This window comes from Tachypleus tridentatus, chromosome 6 (assembly GCF_004210375.1).
Source record: "Tachypleus tridentatus isolate NWPU-2018 chromosome 6, ASM421037v1, whole genome shotgun sequence".
Classification (NCBI taxonomy): domain Eukaryota; kingdom Metazoa; phylum Arthropoda; class Merostomata; order Xiphosura; family Limulidae; genus Tachypleus; species Tachypleus tridentatus.
The window spans coordinates 145,359,694-145,384,207 of record NC_134830.1 but is presented as its reverse complement, the minus strand read 5'-3'; the positions used below and the strand labels follow the sequence as shown (position 1 = coordinate 145,384,207).

Below are 24,514 nucleotides of genomic sequence, written 5' to 3'. Positions count from 1 at the left end.
TTTTATAAAAGTTTACGCATGGTGTGATTAGCAAATCGTACACAAGTTGGAACTAAATAGCATATTTAGTAAAAATATGCATACGTTATGAGGATAACGTATTTGAATTTCCAAAGAAAGTGTGTTGGTTGGCATCATCATGTTTCGAAACTGGTGTTAAAACCGATTTAAGCTGGAGTAGCCGTCTTAGCTTATATATATTACACATTTTTTCCGTCTTTTCCAAGACTGGCCCTGTTTAGTATCAGCATTAATATTTTACTCCACAAGCCCTAAAATAGCAACATGTTGGTGGGGATGTCCCCTGATTGGATAAATCACACTTATAAATCTTCTCTGACAGAAGCGTCGTTGAAAGCTTCAGTAACTCCAGTTATATTTAACTCCCTTGTCCAAAAGGGCAGCAAAAATTAATCAACTGGCAATCTACATTGTCAAGATAGGTCAAGAAGTGTACAACATTTTCTTTGATCACCAGAGCACGAAAAACCCATCCAAAATAGAACACCAGGTAAGGAAAGGACCTGAGATATTTGCCTTGTAGGGTAGATTGATGTTTAGAACAAAACGATGGTGCCAGAAGGATAATGGTTTGTTTGTCTATAAAATAAATGTTTAGTTAGGGAGGACCTGAACGTTGGGGGTCTCCCCCCATCTGTTTTAGGATGAGTGTTTGTAGAAACATTATTTGTTGACATTCACAAGAGCCAGTCAGGTAAAATAGCCGGAAGGCGATCTGATAAACTAGGGATGGTAGTTAAGTGCCTTGGTAATGTGGAAAGTTCTGCTACGTCAGCTCTTGTTGTGTGTTGATTTTGATTTTGTCTGACCTGCAAATTTCGAAATCTGAATAATACAATATTACAATTATTCACGTCCGGGAAAAATGAGCATATCTTCCTTTACGTTTTATAAGCTTCTGCTTAGATACGTCTAAATCACGTCATATTCAAATAACATTACGTTTTAACGTATCAAAAGTATAAACATTATGTTCTAACTGGTCTATTTCCCTACAAAGTTATTTACAAGTTTCATCGATTTTTCTTAAGAATAATTACTAGTTCTCTTTTCCAAAACCTGTAAATTATTAAAGTGTTCGAATTGAGCTATTAATGTTTTCATGACATACAGCATAATTCTGTGGCTTAACTGTGGGTTATAGACCCCCTCCCCACGACCAATGACTCCAAGTTCAACCAGTATTATTTTTTATATTAGTAAGCCATTTTTCATTTCCTTCTATTTGTTTGTTTGTTTTTGAATTTCTCGCGAAGTTACACGAGGGCTCTCTGCGCTAGCCGTCCCTACTTTAACATTGTAAGACTAGAGGGAAGGCAGCTAGTCATCACCGCCAACTCTTGGGCTACTCTTTTACCAACGAATAGTGGGGTTGACCGTTACATTATAACGCCCCCACTGCTCAAAGGGTGAGCATGTTTCGTGCGACGGAGATTAGAACCCGCGACCCTCAGATTACGAGTCGAACGCCTTAACCCACCTGTCCATGCGGGTCCTTCCAATTTCGAAAGCAGTCTTTACTTCTTCCTAACTCTATTCTGTATAAGTAAGCACTTCAGAATTTGTGTAAGGCAGTTGGCGCCCATTTTCCCCTTTGTGTCGAACGAGAACGTTGTTTGGAATAAGTTCAACATAGGATTAAATTTCCCTTCGCGAAACCTTTCGATTTCACCAATTCTATGACAAGGTTTTATTATTTTGCAATGCAGCCATATAATACTAATCAAGTAACGTTTTGAAACCTTAGTGAAACGCTGTCGTCAGATTACGTTTGAGTATTAGATTTCCTTTGGAATAAGTTGTACTAATGTTCAAGGTTTCCCATGCTTTACATATGAGTCAAGTTCAAACACAAAGGCTTTTGAAAAATTAACAATTGCTGACAAGCGAATGCAAACAGAATTTCCACCATTAGTATTAAACTATAATAAAAACACACAAACATCTGTATAAATGGATTTTTAAATGAATATGTCATTTTTTACTTCTTTAATCCCAAACTTTTTGTCAGGTCATTAATCTTCACTTTTCGGTTTGTCAAACTTCGTGGTTACAAAAGATACAGTTTTGAAACTCTTTACAAGCTGTAAGAAAGACATGAACTAGTTAAAACAGAAGCTGTATGCAATGTTTACCTCAAGACAAGATCTGTATCTGAAAGACATACGACGGTTTGTTTGCTGTTTTTATACGTTTTCTGAGCTATAACACTAGTAAAACTAATTGAACAAATACAATGCACAGCCACGAGTTGGTCTTGTTTTTATCTTTCTTAAAATCGTAACAATCATCTGTGTTTCCTTATTTATTCGCCCCCCAGTGGCTCAACGACATGTCTGTGGACTTACAACTCTAAAATCCGAATTTCGATACCCGTGGTGGGCAGAGCACAGATAGCCCATTATGTAGCATTGTGCTTAATTTAAAACAGCATTATTTATTCTATACATAAGGAATTTTATAGATTTCTTATAGTTTTATAATTTCCTTACATGCACTGTTCAGGTGCTAACATACAGGACATCCAGTTTTTTTAATGTTAAATAAATTATTTCTTTACTAAGAAATACTGAGATGTGCTAATCGTACTTAGAAAGTGCATTGGAGATTAAGTTGACTATTAATAATTTTATTTTAGATTCAAAAATAGCCATGCTTACAATTGAGAATTTAGTGATGGGCGTAACCTAATATTTAATGTGATAAGAGTTCACTGAGAACTGTCAAGTACGTGGGAGCTGTAACAATAACAGTTAACTCCATATTGTGTCAGAAAGTAGACGGCGAGCGCTCCTGTGTAGTTACCCTTCTCTGATCATCATTCCTAACTAGAGATGGCTGTGTATGAACTTAGCGCTCTTACCCAGTTTTCTTGATGTTCTTAATACTGTTTGCAATGACCATATCTTATGTTGATGTGTAATAGCATGAAGTGTAAAGATATATCTAAAGCCACGTGTACCGTGTATTAATTTGTACTATATGAAGGATAAGTCACGAGTCTTCCACATTTTATATCACACAAATTATCATGTAATGCTTAGTTTGCTTAAAAGTGAACTTAATTGCATCAGACTGTGAATCCGAGGGTTCATAGTTGTATCTCAACACACTCCGCATTTGCTCCTGTAGTGTGTCATAAAAGTGACAGTCAGTCTAGTCACTCGTTTAAAAGAGTCAAACATTGTTTATGACAGTGGGTGCTAGTATGTATTTTACATAGTAGTTCAAAATGATGGATGTCAGAGTTATCTTAACTTAAAACGTAGGAAAAAAGGTTTCACCCTAATTTCATAATTGAATGGCCCAGCATGGCTTAGTGGTTAAGGCGCTCAACTCGTAATCTGAGGGTCGTGGGTTTCAACCCCGTCACACAAAACATCCTCACTCTTTCAGCTGTGGGAGCGTTATATGTGACGGTCAGTCCCACTATTCGTTGGTGAAAGCGTAGCCCAAGTGTTGGCAGTGGATGCCTTCTCTCTAGTCTTACACTGCTAAATTAGGGATGGCTATCATAGACAGCCCTCGTGTAGCTTTATGCGAAATTAAAAAAAACACCAACAAATTCATAATTGAAAATTTTGATTAATTTTAATTTTTTTACCCCACACTACACACGAGGAATAAAGCATTAGTATGTTCTGTTGCATGTTTAAGGGTTAACCATAAGAAACTTAATTATTACCTGTAAAATTAATGTAGTTGGTTTGTTTGTTTTCTAAGTTTCAACATTATTGCTTCAAAATGAACAAATATTTTTATAGGTCAGAACAAGTTGCCACACATTCTCACTTATGATCATTCATTCACCTTACGGTAGCGATGTCGCACTGATGGTTAAAATATTATTATAATTATAATAATCTGTGCACGTCCCTATATATATAAATATACATACATTTATAATATTATTTTATTTGCTGATTCAGTAATGGAAAGGTAACAAATATTTTTAAAATTCTGTAGTATATCTTAATGTGTTTTAGCAATTTCAATTATGTTTTTAGAAAACAAAACAAGCAAACACCACTCGTGACTTTCTGTTCCTTTAGTGTTGTTTGTTGGCGTTAACGTATTTATAAATAAATCAGTGGTTTTAAATTATATAGCAGAGCATTATTTTATCATATCCCAGTATTTTTGTGTGTGTCATGTGAAAGTGCAAGTCAGTTCCCTAATTTTCTACTAGCCGTGGTCCAATGTAACCTTTCCACACCACGAATCCCAAGTTCGTGTCCCTTTATCAAACGAAATATGTTTTGAACTTTAGGTCCGCATGGTTATGAGAGTAATGGTCAAATATCACACTGTTCATCTAGAGTAGCCCGTGAGTAAGCAGTGAGTGGTGTTGACTTGTCGTCTTCCCTCAAGTCTATCGCTTCAAAATTAGGGACGGTAAGCGCAGATTGGCCTCTAGTAGCTTTACGTGAAATTCCCCCAAAACAACAACAGAACGAACTTCATTGCTTTCAGGTAGTGTGTGTTCAACCTATTTTTTACATTAGGTAACGTATAAATATTCCGGAATGGGATTTGCACTACCTTTCCAGCAAAAAATGAATCTCAAAATGTTGTATGAATTATTCATTATTTATTATTTTTCTTTATAAAGTATATGAGTATATTATTTTTAAGGCAATTTCTCAAAACATATTTATTTTAATATGTTAAAAGTTACCAAAAACATCTGTCAGTTGGCTTGGAAATTAGATCTTAACAGTGTCAAATTTAGAATTTGACAAAATGTAATGTTTTCAAAGTTAAGTTAATAATTCAAGCTAGTTTTATTCGTGTAGTGACGAAGTACTCACGTAAAGGTCGCCCCCCCCCTTAATGGTACAGCGGTATGTCTGCGATTCACACCAGTAGAAACCAGTAGTGGGTAGAGCACGGATAGTCCATTGTGTAGCTTTGTGCTTAATTCCAAACAAACAATCACGTAAAGTTCAGAAATTTGTAAAACTGCTTAGTATAATTTTGTTGATTGGAAACAATCAGAAGTTTTGAAGGTAACTCTCACAGACTGTTTTTTGTGTTTAAGATATGTCGTTTTTACTGTTGTTTAATTTTTGTCCCACATTTCTTCAGCTTGACCGCTACTTGTTTAATTATGCCATCGTTATTCAGTCGCTTCTCAAGCACTTGGTGTTACAGCATACATACAGCTTCGAAACGGCCTAAGCCAATTATACCTAGAACTCCCAATTACATCATTATAGATTCAGCTCGGCGTTTTAAAAAAATAATAGCAAATTTTGGGTATCTGTTGGAGCGAAGCATGTATTAAAAATATGGTACTGTATACGACTTTGAACGTTACTTTGTGTATTACCAAACTATGTTTTCAAAATATAAAGTATACGGAGTAATTTCTGCTGTTGTATTTCTCGTGTATTGTTATAAGGACTTTGTGTCACGCATACATTGATGACCAGCCAGCGGTTATCAAACTTGTAATGTTGGATTGATTTTTCAGGCCAGCGGTGATAAACTCCTGTTATGTAAATTTATTTGATAGACCAATGGTGATCACACCCTGTAATATTAAATCGATTCGATAATTGTACAAATATGGAAAGAAGGCTTGACGTTTACTAGGAGAGGGTGAGGGTCACTGTAGCCATACCGTACTTTGAAATCAGGTTTAAATGAATTGTATTACATGCTCTTATTTCTAACCATGTTTCTAAATGTAGATTGAACAACCAATACCTTTTAACTTAAGTATTAGAAAAAACAACAATCAATTAAAGTTCAGTTCATTAATATATCGTAAGAACATACAGATGGATAAATATGTCATTAACAGTTTGAGATGACAAGTAAAAACCACGAAGTACTATTAATTTTTGTTGTTTTAACGTTATTAACAAAATCTGGAGCTCAAATTCATGGTCAGCTACTCATAAATCTGAACAAGGAAGGTGAAATCGACAACGATAATATACAATGTTTTGTGCTGGGCGTTTCCAATAATAACATAATTCATTTTCAGTAGTTATGTTTCACCAGGTGATACATCATTCCAACGATAACAATAACAACGACGCGATAACATACAAAGTTTTGTGCTGGGCGTTTCCAATAACAACATAATTCATTTTCAGTAGTTATACTTATGTTTCACCTGGTGGTACATCATTACAGGATTTCGTCTCAATGATTCAGAAACTCAAAAAATTCCCTTAAACTAAAGGGCGTCGTACACCGGTGGAACAGTGGTACGGACTTATTATGTTAAGATCCAGAGCTCGAATTGAAGGGTAGCCACAACATGCATTTTAACGAATTTTCTCTTAATGATCAAGTTTATCAGGATTTCAATTTTTAGTTAAGTGTAAATCTTTCGGGTTCGAATCCCTGTCACACCAAACATGCTCGCCATTTCAGCCGTGGAGGCGTTATAATGGTACAGTCAATGTCACTATTCGTTGATAAGAGAGTAGCCCAAGAGTTGGCGGTGGGTGGTGATGGCTAGCTGCCTTCCTGGATTAAAAAATACACTTTTATAGGTTTAAAACTATAAAAAATACAAACATTAAATTTTATTTGTTACTTATAAAAACAACATAATATATTTAAAATAGGCCCGTCATGGCCACATGGTTAAGGCACTCGACTCATAATCTGAGAGTCGCGGGTTCGAATCCCCATCACACCAAGCATGCTCGCTCTTTCAGCTGTGGGGGCGTTATGATTAACGGTCAGTCCCACTATTCGTTGGTAAAAGAGTAGCCCAAGAGTTGTCGGTGGTTATTGACGACTAGCTGCCTTCCTACACTGCTAAATTAGGAACGGCTAGCTCAGATAGCTTTCAAGTAGCTTTGCGCGAAATCCAAAACAAACTAAACCTACTTAAAATACAAATGTTATGTCACTGTGTGCTTATATTGAATATTTAAAGTAAATAAGTCAGTGAATGAATTTGCTATTTGTATGGACAACGTTTTAGGACACAGAAACATTTTAACTTTTTGTGAATATAATTGAAAACATAAAACCTTTTATATGTAATTTTTTTCAACATGGATAGTATGTATTTGACTGAGCTGAAAACGGTCATTGAAAACAAACTATGAAAACAGGTATATATTTTGAAAATGAACTAATTATATCGTTTTACTGCGTTTTTCTTATTGATTTTTGTTTTACTAAAGGGCGTTTAGTAGAGAAAAAAGAAATGTAATTCCTAATAATTATGAATTATGCGATCGGTTTAGAACATATCACCATGGTAATAAATTCAGATATAACAAAATATTTAGAACAACAGATTCTTATACTAGAGAACTTGCCCCATTAGAAATCTCTATATAAGCTTGGATTTATTTTTTGAGTGTATTTAGAGGAAACAAAATAATTAATAAAATAGTCAAATAATTAAATCAGGTTTAGTCTACCCGATAGAAGACTAAATATGAAATTTAACCAAAAATAGAAATTCTGTGTAAACCAAATATTGAAACCACACATCTGACGTTGAAAATTGGTATTTCAGAATATATGGATATATATATATCTCATACTTCGTACACTTATGAAACATATTCTAGTGCTTCTGATTTGAAGATATTTAATTAGGATCGAGTCTCATTAATATTTCCCTTTGTTGATCGTACGTTAAAAGTTGTATACTGAGGCAAAGTATATGTTATGATGTAAGGGGTGCAGACTGAGAATCTAGAGAAGCTTTGTCATCTGTAACCAGTCCATTCGTAACGAATAGAAGCAAGCAGATGTGAAGTGTTTGCTCACGTGCTTGTGAACATATCAGACCATTAGGGAAGGGGAAGTATAGTTGAAACTTCTTTACCCCCGGAAACTACAGCTTTCTGACCGGGTCAAATAAAATGTTACTGCTACATGGCTAGGGTCCTCAAGTGGACACCATACAGTGCATCGAACAGGGTCAATATTGCTTTCCGGCCAGATATTTCTTAGCTTTGATTCCAGGGTCGTGGGAATGAAAGACGTCCAATAGTGTGCCTATTATATCGGAACTCCCCTTTTGACCCGAAGTGGCACTGCCCCACTTTGAGAACACTTTCATGCCGTGCCAAAGTCTATTGTCCTATTGGCAGTATTTCCTTCCATCACAGCAGAGCTGATGAGTTCGCTAGGGTGTGTATTGATCAAAGAATGGGTTAGCCTACTAAATAACTCAGTTGAAAGAAGACCACAGTGTCTCGCTCATTGTCGTATAGGTTTTCTGTTGCACATCTCATTGGCGTTCGTTTTTGTGCGTACTATTTTTTTAAGATCTAACGGACATAATGGGGTTTCTAGGGATAAGCGTAGATAGCCCTGTTGCTTTGCGTCAAAAAAACACCAATCAATCTGAAGATTAGTTTACAAATCCCCATTTTTTAAAGCAGGAAATGAAAAGATTAGTTAAAGGTTTATATATTTTTATAAGATTTTTAATTCTTGTAAAATGAAGAATTTACACTTCACAGAGTGTTAATGATAGGATATACCATGTTTTCACAAATAGTTTTCTTAGTTATCTCTTGAACTACTGTTGTTTTTTTACAATCAATTCACACCGAAAACTAAACATGGTTGGGAGTTACATCAGGTTTTGGCATCGTGTATTACATTCCAGTACAGTTTGAAAATAAATAGGAGATTTAATACTTCCATCTTAAGACTTTCCTTATTAAAATATTAAGTAGGTGTGATATTAAATATTAGTAGTGTATACATTTTTCTCTAAAAATAATAAATGTGTTTTAAAAAAGAGTAACGTTATATTGAAACTAAACTTGAATTGTTCTCCGTATTTGTGATAAATAATTCTGAACAAGTGATAACAGGAAAATCAGCCAATCACCAGCACCCCACCAACCACTCTTATAATAAGCACCCACAGCTTGAAGTGGAGGAATATTTTACGCTTGGATTTGAACCTGGTTCGTTAACTCGAAATTCTATATCTTTACCACAGTGCCAACCCACGCCCAAACTTGAATTGACCGTCATGTTGAGGTACCAATAAGATATTACTGATGGGCCTGGGTGTGGCTTACTGGTGAGCTTGACAGACTGTGGTACCAAGTGTCTTGTTGCAAGCTCGCGTCGTGAGAGACTTATAAGAAGGATGTTCTAGTCCATTTATACATGTAAAGTAGCTCAAGAGCTCGTAGGCGCTATTGACTGGTTGCTTTCCTTTTAGCCTGTTAGTTTAATGTAAGGGATGACTAACGAAGATAATAACTCTTTTGAAGTTTTACTTGAATATTCGAGACAAGCACTGTTATTGATTCTTCAAAAAGACCACATGGAAGATAAAAAAAGCAAAAATGTAATTAAGTGACTGGTATTTAGAATTCAACACGACATTGAACATTGTCCAAACCTAATCTGTCCGTCCGTCTGTAAAACATTGAATTAGCATGCGCTGCTTGTGAAATATAAAATTGTGAGATGAGTATTATAGATGCTAGGAATAGAATCGCTATCTGTTGTAGGCCGAGATTACCAGAGCATTGATGCTTATTTTACTGCACTAGCAAATCATCAAGGCTAATTAGAAGCCTTAGTATTTTAAGTGTAAAAGATGGTATGGTGTGAATGAAAATCAAAATTATTTCACAATCCACATGTGTTGGCTTTAAGCTCTTAATTTATTCTCTATCTGAGTTTATTACTTTAGTCATTCCGAAGCCTTCGCGTTAATGACTGGACTTTCTTTATAGTATCATAAATATAACGAAAAGATACGATTGATTATTTATGGCATAAGGAAGGATTGAAAAAGGATGGGGGTGGACGCTGATTAGACTGAAACGGCGCGACAGTAGTGACCCCTTGCCCTCGCACATGACCACTAGTAGGTTTACAGTAAGTGGTGAAAGCAGCAGCAATGGGAACCATCTGGAGCACGTGACTGAGCCCTTGTTTGTCTTGGGGACGAGTCGATTGGACTCCAGACTCAGATTAACAGTTAGTAGATATTCAGGAGCAACACGTGATAACGAACATTTTAGTCGTAAACAACATTTTATAACAGAGCGAATTCTTTTAGGTCCTACAGGCGTTGCTCCACATGTTTACTCCCAAAGCAGAATTCTTCCGTGTGTTTTGGAACGCCTGGAGGAAGTACAATGTATATTATTAGGGTTGGGCTGGCCTAAGGTGTCATAAATTGTATTGCTTAAGGATTAATGGAAAAACAAACGCGTTTCTGATGAAGAAAATAGCTGAGAATTTTACGAATTATCATATTATATATTTAAACTTCTTATAAAAACGTAATTCAATTTATACTGTTTAGCCACTGCGTGAAAATTATTTTCTAATTTTAATCATAATATTATGCATTTATTAAATTGCAAGATAACTTTTGAAAGAGATGCAATATGAGTGATACCGTTGTAATTTTTACTGTTTTAGCGCAAAGCTACACAATTGGCTATATGCGTTCTGCCCACAGTGGGGAATCGAATCCCAAATTCTAATATTGTAAACCCAGTGCTTACCGCTGATCCACACGGGACTCTGTTGATTTTCATAATATATTTATTTGCATCGATAATTGGAATTTTATAGAAATAATTAAGATGTACATTGAATACTTGTTAAACATCAATGTCGTTTTAGACCGCTTTTCTCCGAGTTGTGTATTTTCCTCGATGTTTACAAATGTTTTTTCTGTAATATATATATATAATATATATATATATATATATACTAAGAAACTGTGAGTAAAAATAAAGCCAACCACACTACATCTGTCTCTTACAGCCTTTCGTTTCGTATTAGAACTTATCAGGCTGATAGTGCTAGATAGCTACTATTTGCATCATCAGTTTCATGAACAACTGTTATGGTGTTAACTGGATTAAGTATGTGAATTGTAACTGTTATAAATTTGAATTTAATAATTTCAAAATCAAGATAAGGATAAATATTAATAACACAGTATTATTTATTTAGTACGCTTGTAAAACAAAAGTTCAGTAAAATGCCATTTTATAATGATTATTCTTGAACAGATTGTGGAACATTAAGTAACCAAGCTCTTGGAAAGGTGACTAAACTAAATGCTTACACCAAGTCAGAAACTTTGAATACCTCAACTTTCAACTGTAGTAGTAGTTTGCTTCGCACCAGTCTTTACCCTAACCTTGAATCAACATAACTAACAGTGATTTTGCATGCTCAGACTGAGGCTCTTTTGTTGAATAAATGAGAGCACTAGATATGTGCATTACAGCTTAGTTCTAACATATGCCCACAGCTGACTACGAGACAGCCTTGTCGCTTCTGGTAAGACTAGCTCGATTCCCTTGAATTAGTGTGTCGGGAAACATCGAACCCTTCACAGTAAGTTATTTATAGTTCTTTTTCAACATTTAATTTCTCCGTGCTAGACCCGAACCCTAGTTCGTGGACCACAAATATGATTGGCGAGTGAGGCATTTCCTGTCACTACTGATAGCAATGAAACTTATGTGCCTGTGTCTATCGATGTGCCATATGTTGTTGTACGGATTACTGCTTTTCCTTCCCAAGTCTCAATTCAGTACTGTGTGTGAAATAACTGACGCAGTTAGTCCAGCTGATTAACAAACCAACAACGTAAATTTCAACATTTCTGTCACGTAATAATAGAAATATGTTTATAACGCATCTGGTTTCTTCAGGTAACGTTTCGCTTCAAAGTTTTCAACTATCGAAGAGAAGAACATTTAGAAGAATATGATAAAAACGGAAAACAAAAACAAACAAACTCGAGTCTCTTCTACGAATCGCAGGCTTCTGATTTCAACTAGAGATGTAATTATAATGTTACAAGTGCTAGAGCCAATATCAGAGTTTTTAATGTTGTGACATTACCTAAGTAAATATGCACGAAGTCGTGTTTTTGTATTTTTTAAAGCCAACATCAACTATAATTTTAGGATAAAACAAATTTCTGTTAATGAAAGGGTAGCTTAAGAGTTGGCGGTGGGTGGTGTTGAGTAGCTTTCTTCCTTCTAGCGTATCACTTTTAAGTTAGGGATGACTGGTGCAGGTAATCCTGTATCAGATTTGAGCAAAAATGTTTAAACCAATGAAGCTATTGGATAACTTATTATAAATATGTGAACAAAATGCTCTATTTGTAATTTAAGATTTTAGAACGCCTCGTTAAATAAAAGTGACTCCATTTTATCTGATTTTAATCTCTTCAGCAACATTCTTTTTTTTTTTTTTACATATGTTGGAAGTAATCATTAAACAACTTTCATAATGCATTTTGTTTTCTGTGGAATATTATCATTTCTTTTTTACACTTTGAAATATTTTACCTGATTCTACTCATAAAAGGCTTAACTCACTTTAACTCCATTGACAGTTATAGTGAACTACTGAGTTAAAATGATCATTCTATACGAATATGTTGTTTACAGTTGATAGTAAAAAGATGGTAGAAATTCAAATTTCAGAATAAAGCGATTTAGGTATAGCTGTTTCACTTTCTTCCAATACCATATGTTCTTAAATTACCAGAATGGCTTTTGTTTGTTCGATTGTTGTCAAGTACAAAACTACACAATGTGCTATTTATGCTCTGTCCACTACACGTGTCGAAACCTGGTTTTTAGTTGCTAGTCCTCAGATGTACCTCTTGTAGCCCTCGGGAAGAGAGGAACGATATAAGAGTGGACATTTTACAGTTTAGGGGTGATTGAGAATGGACAGTAGTATCACTGAGTAAGACATTTGACAGCTATAATTTTGGCAACAAGAGACAACCACGACTTATAAATCGGCTGTTTGGAGGAAGGAAAATTATATTGTTTATCTTTCCACACTTTTCCATGGTGTTAGAAGAACATAAAGATTTATAATTTATTTTTTATTCTCGACTTTCTAGGAACTCCAGTGAATAGGATTCCAATTATGGCCAAGCAAGTATTGGACTTATACGAACTTTACAAACTTGTGGTAGCAAGAGGGGGTCTGGTGGAAGTTATTAATAAAAAGATTTGGAGAGAAATCACCAAAGGACTCAATCTTCCGTCTTCCATTACCAGTGCTGCCTTTACACTACGCACACAGTAAGCCATTATTATATTACTTTTATTGTAATTTTACTTACATATCATGACTTAGTGGATTAGTTTGGAAAAGCGGAACTATTTAAAACGAATCTAATGGGAGTTAGTAAGCTGTGTATGTTTCTTACAGATATCGTTAGTTTAGTAAATTTTTACTAAGGTTATACATCCAAATAACAATATGTAAATAGTTGCTAGTTATCGGAAATAAAATGGATATACTTTCAAATTTTCAAACAAATATACCACCTGGTAAGATCCAGTTGTTATTTCTCAGAAGGTGATACTAAAACCTGCAGAACATGTGCTCCACATGTTATTAACATGATTAACTGCAGATCGTAGAAGTTAACATACTTCACACCCACAGCTATTGGTACATTATGAAAGCGACAATCAGTTCCTTTATTCGGTTGATAAAGCTGGAGAAATCTCTTGTGGCGGTGGGTACTGCTCACTGGCTGCTTTCCGAATGAATAGTGATTTTATTATGTACACTACTTATTTGTAAAATGCATTAAACTTCAAAAAGACCTAACAAAGTGAGAAAACTTCATAGTAATATTTCAGGTCCATTCAATACTTTATTTTATTATACTTTTGTAATTAATTTACATATCTTGGTATGTATGTGTATATTTATATATAGCAAGTAGAGTAGCCGTCTGTGTAGTTTTGACGTCACAAGTTGTTGTGAGGAACTGGGCGAGCCAGTTTAAATTTGGTACTGGAATTCAGCCCCCTCCCCAAGTCCCCTCGCGTTCGAGTTGAAATGGATAAGCAATGTGACGAAGGTAAACTTTTGGCAGCCATTTCAATTTTTACTACGTGAAACGGACGCCAAATTCAAGTGACGTTTAATGGCGCGTTTACAAGGAGTATCTTTCTTGATCGCTCATATTCAAGTAGACCTTTGCGGTGAATTACACACTCGCATACTGGTCTCGCCTTCCCCGAGAAACCAACGAAACAAACGTTGTGCGAGGAATATATGTACGTGAAAATAAAGCCATGAACACTGTGTAATATACATAGAATATACTTGTACCATTTATAGAAAGAACGTCAACTGTCACAGGTATAATGCAGTAATAGCACCATAATCATTATTTAGGTTCAGAACATTTATAATTGTTTTCCCTAGTGAAGAACTGAATTGTTTTAGTTAAATATCCTAAACCAGATACATTTAATCTACATTTAAGTATATTATTTACCTGATTTCATTAAATAACCTGTATAAGAAACAATATGTTGTTAAGATTTATCTAGCTGAATCGATAATATAAAATTAATGTGACTGACTTTTATTACATTATTTATGTTTAGTTGTTACGTTGACATGCCGCCACATACTTTCCAAAATATTATTTCAATAAAGTCTTTAAGCAGTTCCTCTAATTTGAATTTCAGTTTCTTTTCATTTGCGATCTACATATTATTTGTGTTTGGATTGATGGTTACTTGGGAAACTCTGGGAAAGAAATAAGTGACTAATAATTATATTGGTCGATCAGTTTTGTAAAACTTTAACTTAAAGCCTCACACTTTTCCTCATTTGTTTGTAATATCAGCACAAAATCGCACATTGGACTATCTGTGTGGTGCCCACCATGGGGATCGAAACCTCTTTTCTAGCGTCGTATGTCAGTAGATATACCGCTGGGACACTGGGGAGGACTTGTTTCTTTTGGTAAACCTCTTTCTGTACCACAGCTTTAGTGTAATGATGTCTAACTTGCAGCTTGGAGAATGCCCTGTGAACCATACGTTTTACATAAGATAGGTTTGTTTTAAATTTCGCGAAAAGCACACGAAGGCTATCTGCACTAGCCGTCTCTAATTTAGCAGTTACAAACTAGAGAGAAAGCAGCTAGTCATCACCACCCACCTCCAACACTTGGACTGCTCTTTAACCAACGAATTGATGGGATTGAACGTCACATTATAACGTCCCAACTACTGAAAGGATGAGTGTGTTTCGTGGGACGGGGATCGAACCCGCTATCTGCAGAATGCGAATCGAGTGTCTTAACCACCTGGGCATGCCAGAACCCCTGCTAACTAGTAACTGTATATTCTTTTCTTTGATGTTAATTTCGTTAATAGTATTAATTGTAATATGTAATATTTTATTATTTTTCTGTTTGGTCTTGTTATGAGAATTATTTTGCATTATTAGCCTAGTATATGGATTTAAGACTAATCCAAGTCTCCTTAGTTGGTCGAACCAAACCTCGTGGGGATTATAGCTGAAAATATCGCTAACAGCAAGATTGTTCAATTGATTAATCAACGCATTCTAATAATTATAAAAGTGTTTTGTTTTAATTAATTGCATAGTTCTAGTTATAACTGTATATACTAAATCAGCGTTATTAATTACTGGGTTATTTTTTGGTTATGATATATAATCACAAGTTAACGGCATTGTAACTACACACTAATCTGGTTTGTGTTAGTTGGTGTTTAGAAGTAAGATACCATTTTCCAGTTTTATAATAATGGTATTTTTTTACATGAAAGTCTTAGATTTCTTTATACTGTCCATATACGTAATTGGCCAATATCACTTTCAAAATATGTATTAGTCTCCACCCACAACCTGTTTCATATATTGTAATCTTATTCTATGGCATTAGTAACAGTTACGTTTCTAAAGATATTTACGACTGTTGAGTAGTAGTTTTAAATATTAGACTTGTGGACTTCAACATCCATATCTACTCTTAAACTTTATACACATTGTGTATGTATTCAAGTCTTGCGAACAAAGGCGAAGTGGTGAGTTCCTACAGTACTATGTGTGTGGCCCACTTCTACAGGCACGTTCACTTTACTTTTCCTGCTTGGTAGTTATATCTAAGTATTATTTACTATGTTTTTGTATGCGATACCTTATTATTGTTGGTCTTGGATATGTGTGTGCGTATGTATAAGATACAGAGTGCGAGAGTTTTTCTCTAATGTTATCGTTAGCTGTCTCCCTAATTTACCCTTTTGACTGTGCCTGCTATAAACGCATGCGCAATTATTGCGAGTCATACATTGTATAGAGCACACTCGCATACCCTATGCGGCGAATCTGGAGCCAATGGGTTAAACTGATGCACTAGAGGGAAATAAATAACACAATCCGCCAACTCTTCGACATCTCTGATCGAATGGTGGAATTTGACCATCATTTTTGTAATTCACCCACGCCTCCAAGGTGTTGAGCGCGGTAACGGGACAGCTTGTTAACTGCTGGGTCACGCCAGATCGAGAGAGGTAGTGTGTTTGTGTGTCTGTAAGTAACCTATTTTGTATGCCTTGCGCGATGTTTAATATACATACGGCACTAGGCCTAGCAGATATGTTGCAGCTGGAATATTGTCATATACTCTTCTTTACTTCCACTCGGAAGTTCTTCCTAATATGTACTTCCTGAACGTGATATGCCACTTTTAAAAAGTCAATCCTCTTGTATTGAGTCGTATGTTGTAATGTAGACTGCGCCATCTGTTAGGAACTTGAATAAACATTATAAACTTACAATTTTCGCATATGTAAGTAGAACTTTATAATATGTAAATCTAAAAAAAAAAACATTCATTTGGTACTGATAAAGATTAGCATAAAAGGTTACCAAAGATTACAGGTTTTTGTTTCTACGGAACGTCAACAACAAATATATGATTTTAAAGAATACGAAATTTAGAGATAATGTGTAAAAACAGTTAAGTCGTGTGTATTATACACATTGAAAAGTAATGTCCTAGTAATACAAAGAACAAGAACAGATACATATCCCAGTTCTAAGAGCACTAGTAAGCTTTAATATTAGGCCTGACTATGTTGTATAAAGTAATAACATAAGCTTTCTTAATGCTTTTATGTTTTCAAATCCCAAAGATTGGGCCCGGTATAGCCAGGTGGTTAAGGCACTCAACTCGTAATATGAGGATTCGAATCCTCGTCACACCAAATATGCTGCTCGCCTTTTCAGCCGTGGGAGCGTTATAATGTAACGTTCAATCCCACTTTTAGTTGGTAGAAGAGTAGCCCAAGAGTTAGCGGTTCCCTCTAGTTTTACACTGCTAATTTAGGGGCGGCTAGCGCAGATAGCCCTCGTGTAGCTTTGCACAAAATGCAAGCCAAACCAAACCTTAAGATTGAGATATACGGTCAAATTATGGATGTCAGTGTAAGTGTAACAAAGATAAAAATCCTGAAAGGAAACATTCGCCATTCGAGAAGAGAAATATTTAATTTATATTAGAAAATAATTGGCTTTATTGGAACACGATAAAATTATAATGCCCCATTCCTTTGAAACAAGTGACAGTAAATTAAAAGTAAATTCTACAGTCATTTGATCAATTGATCAAATGCAAATTTTGCGGAGTAGCTCAAAATATCTAGCGACCCCTCGTTCTACACTCCTGGACTAGCTTGAGGAGTCCAGCGGTGTGTCGAGTCTCTAATTATCTTCTTTGTTCTAACTGTGGCGCCGTCATGAGCTGGTTGTTAGAAATGTTATGGAAATTGGAAGGAGGTTAGAAGAACGGAATGGTTGCCCCATAGGCACTACTTGAAGTTGTTTAATTTGTCTAAAACCGCGTTAAGTTAACATATCATAGAAATATAGTTTGAAGTGATGAAAACCGAAAATTGTAAATATACCTCTTTCGAAATTTTAGTTTTTTAGACTTGTAAAACATTATAGTATTTTCAACGTAGTTTTGTTTTATTTACGCAAAACACTTTGGATTTTTTTATATAAACTTTAAAATCATAGTACTTGTGTGAGAATGATATTCTAGTTTTATTTATTACTGGGTGGTAAAAGCTACGTTTTCATTTATTGCACTGGCCCAGCATGACCAGGTGGGTTAAGGCGTTCGACTCGTAATCCGAGGCTTGCGGGTTCGAAGCCCGGTCGCACCCAACGTGCTCGCCATTTCAGCCGTGGGAGCGTTATAATGTTACTATCAATCCCACTATTCGTTGGTAAAAGAGTAGCCCAAGAGTTGGCGGTGGGTGGTGATGACTAGCTGCCTTCCCTCTGGTCTTACACTGCTAAATTAGGGACGGCTAGCGCAGATAGCCCTCGTGTAGCTCTGTGCGAAATTAAAAAAACAAACATTTATTGCATAATCTATAAAATTTTCATGTAATTTACGAAGAAGTATAAATTAAAACCAATAATAAAACTACAACGCTATATATAGTAGTGTTTATATTACTTATTTTTAAGATATATATATAAGACACTTTAGGTGAGTGAAGACTAAATCAAACATCACATACACGAACTGAGCTTTTGTCGATACAATTGCTATAAGTTTGTTTGTTTTTGAATTTCGCGCATAACAGCACGAGAGCTATCTGCGCTAGCCGTTTCTAATTTAGCAGTGTAAGACTAGAGGGAAGGCAGCTAGTCATCACGGCCAACTCTTGGGGTACTCTTTTTACCAACGAATAGTGGGACTGATCACTTATTATAACGCTCTCACGGCTGAAAGGGCGAACATATTTGGTGCGACTGGGATTCGAACCCGCGACCCTCGGATTACGAGTCGAACGCCTTAATCCACGTGGCCATGCCGGGCCTTGATTGAACTGTATAGAAAGTGTTGGCAGTTGTCTTCACGCTTACCAGAGGGTCGGTTGCTCCCTGTTAGCGTGTCAGACTCTCAACTCTGGGATATATGGTTCTCCTCCCATTGTCCCAAAGGTGCTTTCCAAATCGTGAAGCCCAGAGTACCTTATAAAAAAAGTAATGTTCAAGTTCAAAGATTCGATTAGAGTAGTCGAAAAGTTATAAAATTCTGAGATTTCGAAATCATAACCTGTACTTGTTTGAAGAAATTAATTATCTTAAATTATTCGTGGTTCCTTGTACATGTGGCCAGCTCGACTCTGTGCACTGCTTGTTATACTCATGACTAAAAAAATTAATTCGATTTGCGTTGTAGCTACTCTGTTGTGAACACTTGTATTTTAGAAAGTATATCATCTGTAGTTAACAAAAAAGTAATTTATTTATTCAGGAATTTATTTGATTATTGTTTATTACGTATATAATAAGGTACAATGACAGTACGAGCTTGTATTGTAAAACATGGGATTTATTTATTCATAAATTTATTTGGTTCTTGTTTATTACGTATCTAACAAAGTACAATGACAGTAGGAGCTTGTATTGTAAATATTGGGGTTTATTTGATTATTGTTTATTACGTATCTAACAAAGTACAATGACACTACGAGTTTCTGTTGTAAATCATGGGATTTATATATTCACGGATTTATTTAATTCTTGTTTATTACGTATATAACAAAGTACAATAACAGTACGAGCTTGTATTATAAATATTGGGATTTATTTGATTATTGTTTATTACGTATCTAACAAAGCACAATGACATTACGAGTTTGTATTGTAAATCATGGGATTTATTTATTCACGGATTTATTTGATTCTTGTTTATTACGTGTATGACAAAGTACAATGACAGTACGAGTTTATATTCTGAATCATGGGATTTATCGGGTTGATGAAGCTCTTAGCAGACTTAATGATATTTTGTAGTGTGCTGAGATGAGTCATATGGCATCATGACGTATATACTTGCTAAAAGTAAAGATTTTTGAATTAAGTTAACCTACAGAGAGCGGTTCTAAAATTATTTCAGTGTTTTCTGTACACCATGAATCTATTTTCTCGGTTTGCCATGAACCGTAATTTGATTACAGAAAAACTCCAGGGGTTTCAGAGAGAACTTGTAGAATGACGTCGTTACGGTTGTCTGACTCATCCAATCGCTTGATACATTTGCACTGACATATGAGTTACGTGTAGTAATACATATACAACGTAGAGGCTTCCTTTTCGCAAGAAGGTAGGCCTAATTGGATTTTTTTTTGTTTGTTTGCACGGAGGCATAAAATTCATAATCATATCATTGGAATATAATGCGCGTGCGTGGAATATAAAGTGTTTTCTGTGGTAATTTAGCTGAAATGACGAAAATATGGCTTCATGTTAACTGTGAATTTGTTAATCTTCAGTTAATACTCTTATGGAGCATCAGTTAACCATGACAACAAAAACTTTTAACAAAATACAAAAAGTGTGTAGGTTAACATGACTTCTTATCGTGTCTTACATTCGAATGGGTAGCCAATAGACATCCCTGTTACTAAACCTTTGAGAGTGCCTTCTAATTAATTATATGCAGTTTTTGCTTAGAATTATTATTTTAGTGTGATAAAATTGTCTCTCTAGTATAATGATGTTTGATAGCTTTTTTGATTTTTATCAGTTTATATTGGATCAAATCATTAATGCTTCATGTTGTGAATTCTAATTTATTTTTATGTAAGTTTACATGAACATGGCAAATATACAATGTTTGAGTTTGTGTGAAATTTTATACACAGCAGAAAGCTATTTAGCATCCAGTGTTTTATGTGTAATAAATAATGTTATGTGGAAACCATCTTGTTACTTACGAAGCATAATTTTAAATTTATAGTGTAATAATTATTTTAGAATATATTTTAAGCGACGATTTTTTGATATAAATATCAGATGTGTTTTATTTTAAAATAATTGTTTGTTTATTTCCGAGCACTGGATTGTATATTGCACATGAACAAATTGAAAAAGGAAGTTTCAACCTGAACTGCAGTTTATGAAACACTTGGGCTTAGCTTAACTCATAGACCCCAAAGGTTTAGGCATAGTGAAAATTTAATTTTAAATCACTCTCCAGAGAGAGCGGACAAACAATCAATAGCACGTGTCGCAATAAAGGTTTTGTTAGCTTTGTTTGGCTCTTTAAATAGAAATAATAGGAGTAATTGTCACTTTTATAAGGTGCCTATAGCTAGTAGTGTGAAACGTGTTTAGCGACATCACATCTCAAACCTTGAACCTCATGATCTGCAGAACGGCATATTAACCATTAAGCTGACTTATTTGATTTAGATGTTAAATGAGTATTTTCGTGAAAATTTCACAGTCATAAAAATTATACGTGTGTTATAACAAAAATACGTTACAAAATTATATGAAAACCTTATCAGTTTTGCATCATAACAGTTCTTGTTTTCTTGACTGTCACTGAAGATAGCTATAGTTTATAAAATTACATTAAACAGCTACGACATAATAATAGTGAATAGGAATAAGTATATAACTCAGGTTATTGCTTCATACCAATGACTAAGAGTTTGATCATTTATATTGTTTGTTTGTTTTGAAGTTAAGCAAAAGCAACACAGTGGACTATCTGTGTTCTGTCCATCACAAGTTTCGAAATTGGGATTCTAGCGTTGTAAGTTCGCAGATATACCGCTGTTCCGCTCGGGGTTTGGAGTGTGGGGGCGATCAAATAGTCCCTCGCTGGTACAGCGGTAAGTCTACTGATTTACAACGCTAAACTTAGGGGTTCATTCCTTTCAGTGGACTCAGCAGATAGCCCGATATCGCTTTGCTATAAGAAAACACACGCGCGATCAGTTATATATATTTTTTTCGTTTGTAAGTTTTGTTTATGTCGTGCAAACGTATACAAGAGTTTTCTGCGTTAGCCATATCTTAGTTTGAACTAATAAACTAGAAGGAAGGCAAGTTGTTTAATAGCATCCACTGACAAAAAAAAACTGAGTTACTCCAGATAAATAGTAGGACATACTTGCCAGTTGCATTTCCGTATTTTCATTTAATGCACATGTGCAATAAAGTCACCGATCAACGAATGAAAATAGTTTAATAAAAGTCAAATCCTTACAACAAAATCACCTTCCGTTACCACACTACATTCTGATGGATAAGTATACGAAGCTCACGTGTATCGAAACCCGGATTCTAGCGTTGTAAGTCTGCAGACATGCCGCTGTGCCACTGCGGGGTCTCATCCGCTCGTCTCAGGCTATAACCAATGTACAAAATCGTGGATTTGTTCGCTTCAAGTCTTATTCGGAAATTCGCTACATATTTTTTTTTATGTTAATGTAATAACAACATAACATAGTTAATCATTCATTTATTCGACTCCAAATCTGCACTTTTCGATATTACACCGTGTTTTCAGAAATAGCAAGAACCACGTTTGTCAAAGAAAAAGAGGCCTTTTTAAGAAGAGAAAAATATAAAAAAGGCAGAGTAACCTGCAATATTTCTTTTTCAATTAACATTATTTTCAAATCGCATCTACAACAAACTTTTCAACTCATAACATAGTTCGATATCATCAAAGAGAAAAATTGTAAGTTCAAATGACATAAGTTTACTTAAAACAGTTTGAATTATATTGCAAACAGCAGAATGAGATAGTTATCAAAAAAGAAAACAAAATATATTAGAAAGTACACATATGAATAGGAGAAATTTTGGGGCAAAATGTTATGAGTTACCCAGTGGATCTTGTAATAAGGAAATTGGGCAAAAAGTTGTAGAGAAGTAATCATGGTAAACTACAGTTTCTTCCGTTAACTCTAAACCAAAAATAAAGGTTTAAGCCACTTTAAATTGATAATAAGTTTTGTTTTTGTTTTTTCTAAATTTATATTAATTCATACTGTAAATGGAGAATGGTTTGAATTTCGCGCAAAGCAACACGAAGGCTATATGCGCTAGCCATCCCTAATTTAGTAGTGTAAGACTTGAGGGAAGGCAACTAGTCATCACCACCTACTGCCAACTCTTGGGCTACTCTTTTATCAACGGATAGTGGGATTGGCTGCAACATTATAATGCCCACAGCTGAAAGGGCGAGCATGTGTGGTGTGACGGGGATTCGAACCTGCGACCAGCAGATGATGAGTACAACGCCTTAACCCTCCAGGCCATGCTGGGCCAGATGGAGAATGAACCAATAAATGAATATAGCTGTAGAAACAGTTTGAAATATGTTATATGGATTGATAAATTTTCTACATTTTAAGAACGTGTAAAGGTGGCCGGAAGATTCATTGTTCGTGACCCTTTGACGTGAAGGCCTATAAAAATGGCGGCAAGATTCATCTATTCAATTAAATAACATAGCTCATGAGTTGGCAGTCAGTAATATTGACTAACTGCCTTCCATCTTTTCTTATACGTTAAAAACGAGGAAGGTCATGCGCGTATAGATTTACGATAATTATGAAGCAAACCAACAAGAAAAATGCTTGTCTTTTTGTGATATCTTTCTTACTTTGTGTGCAATTATAAATAGTTCAAATTAAATACACTTGCCTGTTTTTAAATGATGTTTTATATCCTTTATTTTCCCGTGCTGTCATATGTCACCTTATCGGTGTGCATTTGTTTGATCAGTAGCTCTGTACTGTCTTAATACTTAATTATGCTTCCTGTGTTATTACTGTTCCATTATCTATTATATCTCTGTTTTTATGAAGTATTATAACGCTGTTTAAGTTACTTTAGGCCAAAAATTTTCCAACAATAATGTTTTATAATAAAAGGGTTAAGCCATTCAACAGTTACCTCTTTGAAAGAATTAGAAATGTAGCTAAACATAAAGCTATGAAGCAGAACACTGACCAATTTTAACTCTGAAGTTCACAAGGCAAATCAGTTCGTTGATTCTTTATCTGGTAAAGTAAAAAAAAAAAAAACAGCAGAGGTCTCGTGGCTGACGCTTTCTGCTTTCTTACTTGAAATTGTAGATGTACTGAATTATACATGGTGTACTTTAAAAACTGGAGAAAGAAAATAGTTTCACAAACAGTCGTATTTACATGACATTTTCCCCTATTTTACTGCTATGCATAATTAGTTCTTTTTTGTGTGATTGTTTTTTTTTCTTTTAAATAATTCTTCTTTACAAGGAACTTATAATTAGTGTTAGTTATGTTGAAACTTTCGTTTTTTAAGCTGCTATTGGTTAATGGTCCCTTCTGCTTACATAAGCAACCGAGTTGGAAAATGGATCATGCAGTTATGAATTATTCATACGAAGCTTGCGGATTTATTTTACTAACTGACAATGGGGAATGCCTTCGAATTTAATACAAAAAATAAAAAGATAGTCGTCCATGCGGAAATCCAGTTTCCATACACATACATTTACAGTACAAGATATGTCATTAGGTTAATCTGTTTGATTATTATTACTTATGGGTATAATATTACACAATCACACAATGAGCATAGTACCCCGCTGCTACAGCGGTAAATCTACGGATTGGCAAAGTTAAACTCAGCGGATCGATTCCCCTTGGTGGATTCAGCAGAAAGCTCGATATGGCTTTGCTATAAGAAAACACGAACACTCACGAAGAGCATAGAGATTACTGCATAATTAAATAGTATGAGCACTTCATGGGCATTCAATCTCGGTTAATCGTTTATTGTTATTGGAACTTCCTGAAATTAAAATAGTATCGTGTTTTTTTAAATGAAGTCCAGCATTCCCTTGGAAGATCTGGTCTTCACTTTCAAAACT

General features: G+C 35.1%; 1 protein-coding gene across 2 annotated transcripts in view; it reads left to right on the top strand.

Annotated features, from left to right (window-relative positions):
• Positions 1-24,514, top strand: part of LOC143253956 (AT-rich interactive domain-containing protein 3A-like) — a 106,173-nt gene that overhangs the window by 68,543 nt on the left and 13,116 nt on the right. For both annotated transcript variants that reach the window (XM_076508617.1, XM_076508619.1), the window contains exon 5: positions 12,887-13,070. In XM_076508617.1, the coding sequence (XP_076364732.1) occupies positions 12,887-13,070 (184 nt within the window). The remainder of the gene's footprint in view (positions 1-12,886; positions 13,071-24,514) is intronic.